Here is an 18,020-nt window from a genome sequence, read left to right on the forward strand (position 1 = left end):
TACACCACAAAGAGAATGTTTAATCACAGTTCATTCACAATATTGACATTGTGTCTGTTCATGGTGTTAGCAGTTAATACCACTCTACTAAAGTAATTTGGCAGTTTCATTTCCTATACAAAGAAAAAAGAGAGATTTTACATAAAATATTATTTGCAGACATTCAGATATATCACTACTTTTAAAATTATTTTTATATTTCTTCTATAAAACTTAGATATTTCAATAGCATTTTCTTGTTCTGCTCAGAAAACACTATAAATTTGCATTGACTCACCCATGGGGCAAATGCACTTAAATTGGTCCTCATAGTTAACACATGTTCCTCCATTTTCACATGAATTGGAATTGCAGTTATCAATTTGCACCTTGCAGAATTCTCCTGGGGTTGAAAAAAAAAAAAATCTTACCAAGGTTAAGAATGAATTTAATGTACATAAAAACAAACAAAAATGCAATAAAGTAATGAAACCATACTAATAACATTGGTAAAACGTCCATTACTTACAAATTACATTACATTACAAATAATCTTTCTGCAATATTGCTTAAAACCTTGCATAAGGTTCTAGACAACTTAAACATTTATAAAAAAATTATATGCATGCTTTGAAATTTAAAAAATATAGACAATAGGAAATTAGATGCTTCAAATTTTTTTTTTTTTTTTTTTTAACAATAATGCAATAAATAACATTATATAGACAGCTATGGACAACTTGAGCTTACATTAACAAAATTGCAATTTACTCACTTTGTACTGGTACTAAAGGTAACTAAATCTTTCAAAAAATACTAAACTCTCTCAAACAAATCTGATATTACTGTGATTAATAGTTAAAAAAAAAAAAAGGAAAAGAGGAAAAGAGATAAAATATGATTTTATGGAATACAATTGGCATAAAGAAAGGCTAAAATAGTTAATAGATGTTTTAATTAGGAAATGAACTGAATGCATCTAGGAAGTTATGTTAACTCCTAGAAAATACGTTATTTTTTTCCCATTAATTTTATTAAGGTAAGGAAAGTAACACTGGGAAAAGAAAGCTGGAAGAAAACTTTGGCCCCATTCAATAAAGATTTTTGATCCATTTTTTCATATTTATGCATGAAGGTGAAATCGAATTGTTCAAAAAGCCCTTGTGAATAAACATTAGTATAGATCAAACTAGGTTAAGGAGTTATTTTGGTATAAAACTGAAATCCTTATAAAAACTGAATCCTTTAAGCAAACTTTGCAACTTTTCACTGCCACAGTGAGGTCATGAAAACCTAGTAACTCCAAACTGCTATAAAATTTATTAGAAACTGAATACTGCTGAGAAATGCATAATTTATAGTATTAAGATCTGATTAAGTGTTAAATGGATGTCAGGAGAGATCTCCACAGTAATCCACTTAGCTTTTAATGCCTAATTATCACTTCATAGTGAGTGAGGGCTGAATAATTGAGAACTTCAATACTCATATAACTTAAACAAGATTTTTGTGTGCAATTAGGAATGTTATTCTTCTATCAGGAATAAGTTCAGCAGGTGCAAGAAACAAAGAGGGAAGTAAACAATGTTGTTAAGGATTTTACTGCTATACTGTTTATTTTTAAAATATCCTTATTCATTTTTTACTGATGTACTAAAGGTTTAATTTAACCCTGAACAAAACAAGTTCAGTGACAAATGCAACTCATCCAGTTATAACTACTTTACTAATTTGGTAACACCAGAAACATAAGAAAGCAAATATTTGGTGACAGTTGAAGTTAGAAGCCACAGATTGATTTATTCCAATTTCCTATCTTCTTTCCCCTCCAGAACTTTAAACAAAACATACATTCTTTAGAAAGACACAAATACTTAAAATTCGCCTGCTGAAATATTGGCCTTTATATCCATGTATTTATAGGCCACAAAAATTAAAAACTTAGCAAATGATGTCTCATCCTAAACATTGGATGCAAATCAGATCAGAAGGTTGGAGTCCTTAAAAATGTTATTTTTTTTTTCTACAGGATCTGCAGATAACAGAGTGACAATCTTAATACAGATATCTACATTGTAGGCTCTTAAAATAAGGCATGATTTCTTTCACTTCCAGCAACTTTATACTTAATTATTTTGACAGACATTAAACTCACTTACAGTAACCGTTATTGGACTCACTAGAAGTTTAGTGGCTCTAAATATTTCCTCATCCTCATTGGGAACTGTGTTGAACAGCATAGTAAATGTACTTTTAGATCAGTCTAGACATAGCAATTAATCTTTGTACTTTTCCAAATAAAGTAGAATTGGTGAATGAGATAAAAAAAAAAAAAAAAAAAAAAGCAGAAATAAAGAACTGACTTAACAATTCAAATGTGCAGATGGTAAAAGCATCTGCCTGTCTGTAAGTTACAGAGTTGAACTAGCAAGTTTAAATTAGTTGACTTCATTGGAATTCAAGATTCGTATTATAGCCTCCGTGAAAATTCTGTCCCTAGTAGTTACCACAAATATAAAAATTAAGAAATATCTAGGACCAAAGCCCATAATTTTATTCTGATATAAAATTATTGTTGTCTACACTCCCTATATAGGTAAGCATCAAAAAGAGGAGCAAATAATGAGTTCTTGAAGGAGAAATATCAAACATAGGTGAAATTGTTTTATGTGTTGAGAATTTTACAATTAGATAATCTCCACTGACTATACATAGAATCTAAACAATCTGAGACTAGTTGAGACTAAATTAAGTTTAAAATTGCTAACGATATATCATATTTAATTAGTTACAGCATTGACTATCTATCCTAATATTTAATTACAAAACCTTTGAACAGTTTTATTAGGTAAGTCACAGGCATTGAACGTAGGTTGTGTACTATTCAATGTTGACCTCTACATGTGAGCTATGGATGATATAATGCCTGCATATATGCTTCTCAGAACATAGGAATTGTTTCAGAAAATGTTACAAAAGGTAATGAACAATATTGCCTTCTTAAATGGCAAAAGATTTTAGTATGCACATTTTTCTACAGTAGTATTATAGAAGTAATCTGTGAATACTGTTTTTATTAAAGTATGTGTTCTTAAATATAAGTCCTGCTTACTTTATTTCCAAAATACCCTCCATCTCCAATTTTGGATTTCACAAGTACTTGTAAAGGATGGTACCATGTATGGAATCAACATTTATTTCTTAATTGCTTTTTAAGAATTTTTACCTAAGAGTTTACTGAATGCTACTTAGATGGAAAGTTTTGGCCATCTCAAAGAAATCTTAAACGCTGCATGTAAAAAAGATCTCTGCCTCCATTTTAAGTTGTTTTATTAATTTATTTGAGAATAAAACAAATAGAGGAAAAATAGAGGCCAATAGGTTAATGCAGAGAGCAATAAAAACAGTTGTGGTAAGAGTGGAAAATGATATTTTGAAAATAAAGAATTAACAAGGATGAAGCAAACATTCAGTCTCTATAGAGATTAAATCCCAGAGTGGGAGTGGGGATGGGAGGAGAAGTCCTCTCTTGATTTTTATTTGTTTTTTTCACTAAGAATCTGGTGTCAGTATCATGGATATTTTAGGGTTTTTAGCTCAGTAGAGGTCTCCCTAGTTGAGTAATGGCTAAGTGTTTTTTTTACGAAGAGAATGAAGCAAAGATTTTCAGTCTCAGATTGCAAAACATTTAATAAAGGAAGACCTCTATCTCCTTAAATTAATTCTTAACAAAGAGTAAGTGCTAGATTGTGAAATCTGTAGGGACAGTGAGAAATAATTCAAAATATCTGAAGTCTGTGTTTGGAAGCTAATATTTTAAAAACCCTTTTCCTGTTGATGTGCTTTTAAATAGACAATTAAATGTTGAAATTACAAAATCTTATAGCACAGCATAGATTTGTTTTCTTTTAAAATTTGAATTTAATATGGGCGCACTTTAAAAGCTGTCATTCTTCTGGGATAAAGGAATTACACAGTAAGCCCAAGAAAAATAAAGCAGTAATAATTCTTAATATAGTTTTTCTAGTTAATATCAAATGGGAATGGTTTCTGCTAGCTCCTCAGGAGTGCTAATTGATTTGAGCTGAATATAACAATTCTAGAATCAGATCTATGAAGAAATCCAGAACCACTACACACAGAGCCAACTATAGAAAATTAAAAAAGCAGATAGGCTCACAATGCCTATGAAAAGTGCTTAGATCAAATGAAAACTTCAAGAACAGGTGAAACCACGACTTTAGTCTGCCACTTTGTAACATTGTAGCATTTCAAGTTTTGTTTTGTTTTGCTTTGTTTTTAAGAAAAAACTGAACACGAAGCTTGAGAAATAATTAGAAAAGCCTAGAATAACTAGTTCTTACATCAGCATAAATCTAGCTTCTGTGGACATACAACAGATTATGTCAAATGGTGGTGTTTGTGTTCTGTACATGTTCATGTAAGAACAGCAAAGGAGATTGAGTTCTACTTGATAATTCTATGTATCACTACTTTCATGATAAATTCTTCAAAGAACTGTAAACCTCAAGTAATGTACTTCCACTCTATAGAAAGAATTCAGGAGAAAAAATGAATAAGACCAATACCTTTTAAATAAATAAAATAGAGTTACAAAGATCAGCTGTGTAAGCAAACCTGCCACGTGATAGTGTTGTTCAGTTCTCCAGTATATTTTCTAAATGTTTTATGTTTACTTCTACAGTATACATCTTTTCTTGTTTTAAGGCCATCAGGTGATTTTATAGCTATCAATAGTTCTTTACCTGGGTAAGATTTGAACTGCTATGCTGGAGAAGCTAATCAACACATGCTCAGCTGAAAATCCAAAACAAAAACAAAAACAAAAACAAAACTGTGGCTGTTAAACAGCAACAGCATTTAAAAGCACTTCAAACAATTTGTTCTGAAGAGTTTTAGATGGAATTCACAAAATGGCAGACTTCCCACCTGTTTTTGGTGATTTTGGGGTGATGTATAGCTATTTGAAAGCATACTGTCTCTCTCCCAGCTGTCTTCCTGGGTGTTGAAAATAAGCTGCAATCTCCTAGTTTCCCTTGTCACTTACAGCAGACTTTTATGCTGCATAATAAGAATGAATAGTACACTGCGGTTCTTCTTGAAAGACTAATGAAACTATCCCTGGAGAAGAGATCCAGATTATTATTATTTTTTTTTTAATTTACTTTTAAGTCTTACTCCAAAGGAGTAAACAAGGAAAGAATATACATTGCTGAGTTTCTTTACCTTGCCAATCTCTTATGGATTTATATCTGTCAGAGCTCTGCACATTCCCTGAGAATAAATTTAGGAGTTTTGTGCCTTAAGAAAATTAGAAAGGGCAGGTTGATAGGATGCCAAAAGAAAGAGCAGTGGTAGAAGTAGTTTGTTTTGCAACCACCTAAGAAAAAAGTAATACTTGAAGTTCATGAGCAGATGTACCAGCTAGAGTAATTTGAATGTCAAGTTTAAGGGCATGATTTTTCAATAGCACATTTTATTCTAATGTATAATTAAAAACCCATAGATGTTGATGTGCTTTTCTACAAACTACAGCACCTTTAAGTTAAGCATGTAATATATAACCAACAATGAACAAGAATACTGTCAAAATTATTTCTTGTTCATAACGACCAAATATATTCACTGTACACTGAAATGAAAAGAAACTGTATCACTACAAAATACAAACATATTCATAAGCATCAATGTGCTTTGGGAGTGATTTATTCCACTTAAAAAGCAGCCAGAACTTAAATACTGATACTGCATTTCATGTTGAAATATCAGACCATTTATCAATTTTTTTTTAATGTAATTTCTGCATGACAAAGCAAGAGGAGGAAAAAGTGTTTCCATCATAAAAAAAAATTCAGTAGGCTCAATATTTCTTTCAGAAATCAAGATCTGAGGAAGAAGTTGACTTTATCTGCTTAGGTCACAATCTGCCTGGAGTTTTCACAGGTATGGTACATCTTTATCATTGACATCAATGATGCAATGGAGTGCACCCTCAGCAAGTTTGCTGATGGCACCAAACTGAGTGGTGTGGTTGACATGGTGGAAGGAAGGGATGCCATTCAGAGGGACCTCAACAGGCTAGAAAGGTGGGCCCGAGTGAACCTGATGAGGTTCAACAATGCAAAGTGCAAGGTTTTGCACTAGGGCTGGAGGAATCCTAGGCATCCATATAGACTGGAAGGAGCGATCCTTGAGAGCAGCCCTGCAGAGAACGATTTGGGGGTCTTGACAGATGAAAAGTTTAACATGAATCAGCAGTGTGCTCTTGCAGCTCAAAAAGCAAATGGTATTCTGGGCTCCATCAGAAGAGGGTGACCAGCAGGGACAGGGACGTGATTTCCCCCTCTACTCTGCCTTTGTGAGGCCCCATCTGGAGTGCTGTGTCCAGGTCTGGAACCCCCAGTACAAAAAAGACAGAGAGCTGCTGGAGGGGGTCCAGAGGAGAAACACAAAGATGTTCAGGGGACTGGAACAGCTGGGACAAAGACAGGCCGAGAGAGCTGGGCTTGTTCCGCCTGGAGAAAAGAAGGCTGCAGGGTGACCTCATTGCAGCCTTTCAATACCTAAAAGGAGCCTATAAACAGGAGGGAAATCAACTCTTTGAAAGAGTAGATAACAGCAGGACAAGGGGAAATAGTTTTAATTTGAGGGAGGGGAGAATTAGGTTGGATGTCAGGAGGAAGTTCTTTACAGAGCGAGTGGTGAGGTGCTGGAACAGGCTGCCCAGAGAGGTTGTGGATGCCCCATCCCTGTAGGTGTTCAAGGCCAGATGGGGCCCTGGGCAGCCTGGTCTGGTATTAAATGGGGAGGCTGGTGGTCCTGCCTGTGGCAGGGGGTTTGGAGATTTATGATCCTTGAGGTCCCTTCCAACCCAGGCCATTCTGTGTGACTGGCCGCTCCAGGTTTTCTGGTGTTCATCTGCCTCAAAGTATGACAGCCCGGTTTAACATCATCCTCTTATTTTTGGACTGTTTTGTCTTTTTGATGAGTGGTAACACTAATGTTTCAGTGTTTTCTCATAATTCAGCTTACTATCTTCTAAGGTACAAGATCTTCGTAAAAATCCACACCGTAGCTTAAAATTGTTTGTCTTTCACATTACTAATGTTATTTACCTGTACCCTATTCTAAAAGGAATTTTAAACAGGAGGAAACATTTCTAGACATTCATTAAAGAGATTGCATTACCTGAGTTATTTTTGTTCCCAACAGTTGTAACCAAACTTCCTTAAACAGAAAACTGAACTCTCTTCAAAGCAGTGATCTGTTTTGCTTTTCTTCTCATTAAGAAAATTAGAGTTAGTCTAAATGAATTCTTATACTTGTGTTTCCTTTTATTTCATTATGTCAATTTGCAGTCTTAATTCCAAAGATCAGTCTTTGGAATCTGTGTGCACTAACAATTTCTCTTTTAAAGGTGACATCAGTGAGAACACTTGAAGCATATTGAACAAAGATTGAAATGACAGCTTTTGTTTCTGAGACATACCCCTTAGTGCAATTCCAGTTACACTCTTGCGAAGTTGGATCCTCCATTATACTATCTTTTTTTTTTTTTTTTTTCCAAACCATCTCACCTTTAGTGTAGAACTGTGGAAGAAGTGTTATAGTTCTTTTTATCTGTTTGAAGATTTGAGACTATTTTAAGTCTTTTACTAATACTAACATGAAGTAGAGACCTTACCAAGTATTTTAAAGGGCAATTCCTTGAATGAATGAAAGAATACAGATATTTCCGATCAGGGACTTGATCCTGACATCTTCTGTGACTTTGATGACTGTAAGGCCATCAGTTATCCTGGATTCTTAAACTGTTCATTGTGCTGAGGAAACACAGCTCATCCATAGAGGCATCTTCAAGACCCATAGGTTAATCTATACCAGTAAATTAAACAACTTCAGGAAAAACCAGTGTTCAGAGCTCTCCTGGATAGGTTTGTGTATTGTCTTGAAAAACTCTGAGGCATGATTTGGGTGTTAGCACCATGCAAAGACTCTTCCCAATTGAAAGCTTTCAATATATTTGTTCTATTCAGGAGAAAAGAATGATTTTAAGATGTGGATTTAACCAAATACAACCCATTTTTTTAAATCATATCATTGATTTATTCACTGTTGTAAGCACCATCTTGACTAGATTGTGAAAAATGCGGGATCTTTGACATCCAGTATCTTCCTTTGGACATTAGCAATTATGGTGTCAGTGATCATTTCTACAGAAGAGAGTCTCAAACCACTTCAATGGCCCAGTAGTACAAATTTCATTCTTATCTGTTTATATTTATTTCCAATAAATCTGTGGAAATTATTAGTAATTTGAAAAGAAAAATGCAGATGAATCTCTGGACGAACTTAAACGAGACTTCTGAAAAAAAAATTGAAGAAGTAAAAAGTATAGTATTAGAGTACTTTAAATTCTTGTCTACAAGTTTGCTTGGGGTGCAGTCCATTTCAGCAGTAGTAAGATTACTTTAATTAAAGGATTTTTCTACTAACTAAATGAAGTATCCAACATGCCCAATCAATTCCTGCCAATATGACTGCTCTACACAGAAAGAAAGTTAGTAATTAATTACAGGAAGCTTCTTCAAGGACTATTGGTCTACTGTGTAAAACTTGATAAACTGCTGACAAGGATTGTTTCAATGTCATAAGCTGTGTTGTTTACATGGACTGTTGTAGATAAAAAATGTTTTTTTCTCCTTTCAGAGGAAAATAATTGTAGTTCATTTTATTTTTCTTTACAACAAGATCAAATGAGTCTGCTATTTATTCACTAAAATAACTACATTTTATAACCTTTCATTCTCTCCTGTTTTCCTTTAAATCAAATATGTATTTTCCCTCTAGTTATCCAAAGTGTATTTTACATATGAACAGATAAAAAGAGTAGTTCAAAAATCACATATGGGTGCATATACTAAGTTTCTGTAAAGACTCCCATAAAGAATATGAAAACAAAAATTAAGTGCTTTTATTGCTTTTTAAATAAATGTGCTGCATTTGACAGCTGAGAATGTTGTACCACTTTGTTTTCACTAAGATAAGTCTTCTCCAAATATGATATAAATGTTAATGGAAAGGCTGCAGCTGTACTGTTGATAATTTATAAACACAATTAAGAACAATTAGATGTGAAACTGCAATGGCCCTTGTGGTTGCAGATGCTGTGTAATTCAGAATTGCATAGTCCTGCCAAATTATCACTGAATTGTCCTTCCTTCTTTCAGTCTCAGACACAAATGATATAAACATGTATAAATAAGAAATATCAAAGAAAAATAATGGAGTATTTGCTTTTTATGAATAGAAAAAAAAAAAAAAAAGTAAGACTCACTAAAATGTAAAGAGCTTCTTACAGTGTAATCCCATGAAGGAAAGAATATTGTCCTGAAAGTAAGATGTGACTCCAGCAACAACTGAATATTGAAATCCCCTCTATTTGAACCAGATATAACTCTGTGTTTAGCAAGATTAAATTGTAGTACTTGCATACATTTATTATGTTTAATAGATTGTAATACTTCTGTTTGAGAAACTATGTTGTACAGGGTAAACCTTACTATTACCTCAAAAGCCTCGAAGTGTTCTAGTGAAATATCATTGCTATTAACAAAACTATAGTTTTGGTTAAAATGCTAATAAAAACTAACCCAATACAGAACTACTAAAAATAATCCATACAACCAACAAGGTCAAAGTGAAATTGCAGGCTGATAGTTACAACCACTTATGGTTCTTTTTCAGTGGCATTCAGTACATTTGTAGTCTGCTTCCTCTGTATATTCTTACCATTTAAACAATTTGATTTTATTACCTTATGTAGTGAAGTATTAGGTATTACTAATCTAATAAATACTTACCTGTGAAACCACGAGGACACAAGCATTGAAACAAAGGTTGCTCTCCCAGTTGGCTCATATCGATGCAAGTAGATCCATTAGAACAATTGTTTGGGTAAATTAAACATGCATTTTCAGCAACTTGGCAAAATTCTCCAGTCCAGCCAGGTGCACAGAGACACTAGATATTAAGAAATTAGTAATAGAGTTAAAAACACCACCACCACCTGAAACACGAAATGGAAATACAGTGTGTTCGTAGAAGTTTGTCGTCTCTGTCACCACAGATTAAAAGTACAATAAAATACAGTAAAAATACAGCTTAAAATATTTTCCATTATTTTGGAATGTCAAAAGAGTTTCAACATCTACCATACTGAAAAAGTGTAGGAAAAGGAGGCACATGAGTAGGAGAGAATGGAAAAGGTGAACTACTTACAGTAATGATAGAACCACAGAAAGAGAACTTAACGTGAAAGATTTTTAAGGTAAACAGGTAAGAGTCAAAGCAGGCTCTGGGGAGGAGGGTTTAATTTACAAATAAATACAGATAAAGAGGAGTTAGAACATCAGAACAAACAGATAATTAATATTCCAAGAATTGCCTTTAGTTGTAATTTTCTGTTACTCCTAATAATTTGGAAACACAATGTCGCAATATTATAATCATACTAGGAGATCATTGAGAGTGACTAACAGCAAGCAGTATAGAGAAGTCTTTAAAAAGAGAAAACAACATTATCTGTTGGAAAAGTCTTTTTCTTGAATATCCTTCAAGGACCAAGACACAACATTTAAAAAATAGCAGAAGACAGTGGCTTGTGCTGTAAAATAAAACAAACAACTAAAAAAAAAAAAAGCACTGAAAAGATTTTATTGGAATACCAGATTATATTAGCTTCTGAAAACTGTCCTGTGCAACCTTCAAATTTCAAGTGCCTTGATTAGTATATAAGTAATATTTGCTTCCCTTCAATCCAAATATAAGGAGAATAAAACAGTATAAACAATAGAATAATGATATTTTAATACTGTGAGAGATATATACTTTGCATTAGTATGTACACATTGTGACCAGCAAAGGGGCAGAGGTGTGTGCAGCTGCACATCATCCAAGTAACAAAATGCTCCCAAAGGACAACGGCATTGAAAATGCAAAGAATATGAATACAGAAGAATAACAAGCAAAATACAAAAAAGCCCTAATGCAAGTTACGTTAAAAGAAGTCTCCTTCCCTTCCTCTGCCCCCTTCCCCACCTCCTCCCACTCCCTTTCCTCCACCATAAAGGAGCAAAATATCACAAATCATTAAGTCTGAAGAGCAAAGAAGGATTAAAAAGAAGTGAACAGCCTGATTCAGTAATGATTTCCCTCAAAATGCTCCTGAAACTGATAACCTTGATTTTGAACCAGTAACGGCCAAGGAACTTAGCCACCTACACAGACTCTAGGCATCTTCACTGTACTGTAAACTCTAAATTAACCGCAAGTGTTAAAGAATAACAATTTCTTTAGCTACTAGAATGGCTGGAAGGCATATCTCTATAAGGAGAGGATGAGGACGCTGCCTAGTTTAGAGAAGTGGAGGCCAATATGTTACTTTATTATTCTTCACAATTTCCAGAAGAAGGAAAATAAGAGGCATTTGGATAATGCTATCATTAATATGCTTTAGCTCTTTTTTTTTTTTTTTTTTTTTTAAGCTTGGATTGGCTACATTTGGGCTTCATGCCCTTTGTAGTTCCATTTGAACTACTCTATTGTCATATTATAGATATAAGAAAGTGAAGTGGAATGTTTTAGTTAACTGTATTGATTGCCACATCTACCCTGTCATTAAGTAGACAAACCTTCCCCAAATAAACCTATGAAAACATTATTTTGTATGTTAGCATGTTTTAAACCCCTAGAATTCCAGAATAACTTAGGTTTGAGATAGAATTTTGGAAGTCATTTAGTCCAACCCCTTTCTCAAAGCAGGATCAACTTAAAAGTTTAATCTGGTTACTCAGGATCATGTCTTGTTGAGAAGAGCTCTGAAGAACTCTGAGGAAGGCAATTCCACTGTGTTTCTGGGTAGCTTGCAACAGTGCTAAACTATACTCACTGTGAACAATGTCCTCTTAAAACCTACTCAGAATTTTCCTCATTGCAACATGTGCAAACTCCATTGCTATGCACTTCTGACAAAAGTTTTCCTTCATCTTGCTTATCATCACCCAAAAGGCAACTGAAGAAGAGAATTATAACTCTCATTCAGTTGTTTGTTTTCAAGGCTAAACAAATCCTTCAGCCTTTCCTCGTACATCATGTGCTACGATACTTTGACAATGCTGATGGCTTTCAGCAGGCCTTGCTCTAATTTATCAGGTTTTTTGGAGGTGCTTTCCTAGCCGTTCCAAGCTTTTCAAGTTTGACTCGGTCCCGGGAACTTTCTCTCTCTCATCTTGTCTGATTTATTAATCTCAATTTCAATTAAATTGTATTATGTTTTGTTATCTTGTATTCTGTTATTATAGTAAAATAAGTTTTCCTCCATAGATTGTTGCTGCTGTTCTTTTCCTCCCTTTCTTCCTTCCCATTTTTGTGGGACTGGGGCTGGGGGGGAGGGCAGAGGCCTGCTGTCCCTGTCACGAACAGAGATTGAACTAGTCAACTCCGTGACACCATGAAATGGTAGAGTTCTCGATTCCTGGTGGAGCCAGGATGGGGAACAGCAAAACTGCTACTTTGGTCCAAGGGCAGACTTTGAATTGTTTAGAAGACTAGCAGGGGGAGTCCCCTGGGATTCAGTCTTGGAGAGTAAAGGGGTCCAAGACAGCTGGTCACTCTTCAAGAAGGAAGTCTGAAAGGTGCAGGAGCTGGCTGCCTCCCTGAGCCACAAAATGAGCTAGCAGGGAACAAGACCGGCATGTATGAATAGGAGCTATTCTTGAGGCTCCGGGAGAAAAAGAGAATCTGCCTCTTGTGGAAGAAGGGACAGGTGACTCAGAAAGGGTACAGAGAAGTTAAGATGTGTAGAGAGAAAATCAGAAGGCAAAAGCCCACCTTGAACTCAACCTGGCCGGTTGAAAGGAACCTCATTCAACAGTTATTGAAAATAACTGAAAAATAAATAATTATTTTTTCCTGCTGCTGGAGGTACTCTGTAGAGAAATTAATATTCAGAAACTAAATCACAGTTTCCATGTTGTACCTGAATTGTGTTGAGGATAACTCAAGGACTTGTCTCACAGATGCTTAAGCCAGTACTTTCCAGCAATGTTAAACCATATTTTTAAGCTGAACTGAAATCACCCTAATAACAGACAGGTACTTCTGTGGTAAGACAGTATAATAGCCTTTTTTTATTTTTTTTTCTTCCCTTTGTCAGTTTCAATTGCTTAGTAAGATGAATTTAAAGAAGGTGTTTTTTTTTTCCTATTTCTTCAGCAAATGCTCTTAACTCCAACCCAACTCAAAACATAGATCAAGCCACCAAGCTAGGTATGAATATTTTCATTTTTTTGTATGTTTTACATACACTTATGCCATTTTCCAATATCCTTATTTTTCTTTTCTCTTCCCCAACCCCCCTTCCAAATTCATGCCACAAATACAGTATGAATGATGTGCATTTTCTTACTGCTCTTTATTTTCTTTTTCCTACAGTTATGCTCAACACAAGGAAATTGAGCTACTTGTTTATGGGGAAATTTAAACAACTCAGCACGTACCATTTTGGCAAGTGACAGGAAAGAAATACTCTTTTTCTATGTAAATGCAACCGTGACAATTGTTACTCTAAAAAGAGAAATCTTTATCTAACTATCAGGAAAAATATCTGCTTGCAATCTTTTCAGAATGTGAAGCTAATTCCTCAGTCACTCAAAATGGGAAGATAACTGTGAGGAACATGGAAAAATAATGCATAGTTAGCAAACTTCACTAATTAGTGAACTGGATTGAGGGAGCTATTCATAGACATCTCCTTAATCACTTCCTTCCAATCTTTCTTTTTAAATGAAATAGATGGTTATGATTTATTTGCCTTCAAACTGTGTACAGAAGTTATAAAGAGAATATTTCTATAGCTGTAAAAAAGTTCAGCCAGGTGAGACCTAGCTGAAGACTTAAAACTCCATAACACTAATTATCCTGCGATAAACGTGAATAACTTTTTAAGATAAAAAGAGAAAAGGAACTCATTGCGACTTAGCATACCTGTCATTTTAGGCAGTGGAATTGTTTTGCAAAATATTCTGATGAAAAGAAAAAACGAAGGAAAAAAAACAGGAAGTTTTTAAAGTTAGCTTCCACGTTCTTATAAATTTTACTCTAACATGCTGTTTAAAACAGTATGAGTTGCATCTTGGGCATCCCACTCAACAAATCCCTTGGTATTAGAATTTTGGAAGCTTTCTCCCTGAATTCCAAGGGTACAAATTCTATTTCAAATGGTTCTGGGGTAAGAAGATCTGATTTCTTCTCCCTATTCACAAACAGCAAGGATTCGGTGAAGATTATTTTGTTTGGTTTCTCTTTATCTAAGTAGAAAGATATCAAAGTTGTCCGCATACATAAATGGAAGTTTCCTACATCCTTTTAATGGTATAAGATACCCCACTTCCTGGAGGCATTCAAGGCCAGGCTAGGGGTGGCTTTGGGCAGCCTGGTCTAGTGGGTGGCAACCCTGCACATAGCACAGGGGTTGAAACAGGGGTCCTTTTCAGTCCAGGCCATTCTAAGATTCTATGACAAGAGGCTTCATTGCAGTATTAATTCTTGATGGCTGCTAAGCACCTCCATTACTTGTTTGATCCCAGGTCTGTGTAAGAGACCCACAAATATGCGTCAGCATTCTGCTAGTACAGCATCCTGCTTGCTGCATTCATTGTAATTCCTGCTCATAACTCCTCAGATGTTTTGGCATACATAGTCCAAAAGGCATTTTATTTCACATTTAGGCAATGCAGTTCATGCAGAAGTCAGTTTTCCAGTGAGTTCTCATCTATCTTTTCAGAGTATTTATTCTAACTTCTTCTAGGAGAGTCAGAGCCCCTTCAACAGATTTGCTCTAGCACAAGAATATTTTCCTCTTCCTCTCTCACTGTGGGAATATCTCATTCATCTCATTGGAAGGTCCAGATTTTTTGTTATAAGCATCCACTTATGACATGTAATGAATATGCACATACAGCTATAAAGCAATAGATTAAAAAAGTAAGCAAAGCTAACTACTCCAATGAAGTTTAGCATCCCACAACAATAAAAATTATAGGAGAGATCTATCCCCTCTATAATGAGTCAATGTTTTTGCTACTCATTCATTTTCCAGTGATACTTAGGGTTGAAATGCATAATTTCTAATATGATACACTCACTCATGGGAATCTCTGAATTCAAATGAAGTTATTCAAGATCTGAGCAGACAAAAGGGCATAACATCAATTAATTAATTGAATTAGAGGTTTCTCCAATTTTTCAAGTGGACAAGGAGTACAGCAGAAAATACTATTCTTATGATAGCAAATATTCCTCTGGCTTCAGATCAAGTAAAATTCTTCCATCCACATCTTGTTTAGAAAAAAGTGGAGAAACTTGATTTTTGCATTGTCCATAAAATCATCAGATTTATGAAATAAAGACATTTTATTAATACTTAATTGTATGTGAGAAAGGGAAATTAAGAATGTGCAATTTTTGAGTGTCTTTTGAGGTAGCAGAGGAAGAAAAAAAGATTCTGAGGGAGGAAAAATAACATCCAAGTAGTTGTGCATGCTAGAAACTCACTATGCAGTTTTGGAAACAGCTGTTGAGAGCACCTTAAGATTTGTGGAGAATAGGTATCTGATCTAACTGGCATTAACAAGTTGGTTAAAGAATTTTGCTGTAAATTAAACACCTCAGGAATACACAGTGGTGAGATGGTGGGTGAATTTTTAAGGAATATTTCTATAGGTCATCCTCTTTATCTCAAGAGGCCAGCTTCTCATTACATGGGGAATAAAGAAGACAGCACAGAAAATGTTTGGGGAATTTCTGAATCCCTGAAAAGTAGTTCAAGGTTGAGCACATGCTTGCTTTTAACAGATTAGAAAAATATTAAAGTCCAAACTCAGCTAGTTTGCTCTCTCTGAAGTACTTCATGAGATATGGGAAAAAAAATATTTCAGTAGTTACAAAAAGCTGTCAGTTCCATATTATTAAATGTATACTTTCCCATCCAATATGCAAGGCTGAGCAAACTGCTTTCATTTGTAGTGAAAAAGTGTCACAGTCCAACAATCTGCTTTGTTATAAAAATGTAACTTACAAGCAGCAGGGGAAACTCATCCCTCCTGCTGCTATTAATCACTGTCATTAAAGATAACCTAGCTCATACTCCCTGCCATGGGCAGGGTTACCAGCCACCAGATCTCACAGCCCAAGGTCCCATTCACACTGGCCTTGAATGCCTTCAGGGATGGAGCATCCACAACTTCTCTGAGAAACTTGTTCCAGCACCTCTCTGGCCTCTGAGTGAAGAGATTCTTCCTAGTGTCTAGTGTAAATAAGCCTTTTATTTAGTTTAAAGCCATTACCTGTTGTCCTATTACTCTCAGACCATGTAAAGAGTCAGTCCCCATCCTGCTTGTAAGTTCCTCTTAAGGTTACAATGATGTCTCCTCAGAGCCTTCTCTTCTGTGAGAGAACAAATCCAGCTCTCTTATGAAGAAATGTTGAGGGAAGTGCTTCAGTACCTTCTCTTTATGGCCCTTCTCTGCACCTGGTCCAACAACTCCACATCCTTCCTATGCTGGAGGTCCCAAGTAGTAATTCAGATAGTGCCTCATGAACACATAGTAGAGTCAATACATATTCAACTGATATGGATCCTTCTTACCTTACTTACAGTGAAAATTTAGCTTACGTTATTAACAAAAGTTGAAATTTTACTTGTAAATTTGTAAATTTAAGCATAATATAGTAGTAAAATTCAGTCTATTTCCTAGGTTACCAGTTATTCAAAGAAGTATTAAATCCCAGGCCCCATCTTTCTTTTATCCCAAAAGTACTAATATTCCAGATCAGTTAAGACACAAGAGGTCAAAAGAAATACAGATTATGAAAGACTCAACCAGGTTCTGCCACGAGTTGAAAGCAGACTCATTTCTTCCCATATTTCTTATGAGTTCATGGGCCACATTCTTTGTTTGTTCTTAACTTGAGCTTACTTGTAAATAATCACAGCTGGAATAATTACTGCATCAATTTAGTTTCCAGACAGTGTGAACCCAGTATACTCACCTTGCAACAGTGAAACTACTACTGGCAAGTTATTTACAATACCAGGCAAGGTACCATGATGAATACCAATAGTCATACACAGGACAAAAGCTGAATCAACAAACTGGTGATGAGGGTCTCTAGCTGTAGACCATTCCTCTCAGAAAGTAGCCTTTACCCAAAAGACATTCTCTCTTCTGAGGCTAGCCCGTAAATGAGCGAAGGGTGGGTGGACCTAGGGTCCACCCCTTCAATCATGTGGGAAGACAGGTAAATTCTCTGTACCTGTGCTTTCTGGGCCAGACACCTTCCCCTTACCAGGTTCTCAATCATGAGTTCAAGCTATGATGTAACAGTTCCCCCACAGCTACTATTATGATCCTTTGCCCCTCTTTGATACCAGTTTAATTCCTATTAGCTAAAGATATTTCATTCATCGTTTTTTTTTTTTTTTTTTTTTTTTTTTTTTTTACTTAGAAAATCAACATGTTTATTTTTCACTGGGAAAAATATTCTAACTGTTGTTTTGGTTTACTTATGAAACCAACATTAAAAAAAAACAAACAAACAAAAAAAAAAAAAAACACAGTAGATCTGCTTTCATTCTGTTAGTTCTGTTTTGGGGATAGTTGATTCACTTCTTCCTTAAAATGAAGGTTTTGTGGAGGCTTTTAATGATTCTGTTAAATTATGAAAAGTCTGGTGAACTTACCAGTTTCAGTAATGGAACAGGAAATTCATAAATCAGAAATTTCCAGATTAAAAACTTAATTTTTAATTTTGCACAGCTGCCTAGTAATTTAAATTATATTCAGCCAAATTATCAAAAAAAAATAGGGAATTCTAGTTACAACCTATCACTGCATTAAGAGTTTAATATTATGATTGTAATTTATTTACGTTGGCAAGTACAAATGCTCTCATAATCT

General features: G+C 34.9%; 1 protein-coding gene across 1 annotated transcript in view; it reads right to left on the reverse strand.

The window, feature by feature from the left end:
- The window catches only part of LOC125689991 (protein eyes shut homolog), a 702,258-nt gene that overhangs the window by 664,394 nt on the left and 19,844 nt on the right, over window positions 1-18,020 (reverse strand). Inside the window, exons 3-4 of the mRNA XM_048937860.1 lie at window positions 9,864-10,023; window positions 278-382 (exon numbers count right to left, since the gene is read on the reverse strand). Coding sequence (XP_048793817.1) covers window positions 278-382; window positions 9,864-10,023 — 265 coding nt within the window. The remainder of the gene's footprint in view (window positions 1-277; window positions 383-9,863; window positions 10,024-18,020) is intronic.

This window comes from Lagopus muta, chromosome 2, assembly GCF_023343835.1.
Source record: "Lagopus muta isolate bLagMut1 chromosome 2, bLagMut1 primary, whole genome shotgun sequence".
NCBI classification, from domain to species: domain Eukaryota; kingdom Metazoa; phylum Chordata; class Aves; order Galliformes; family Phasianidae; genus Lagopus; species Lagopus muta.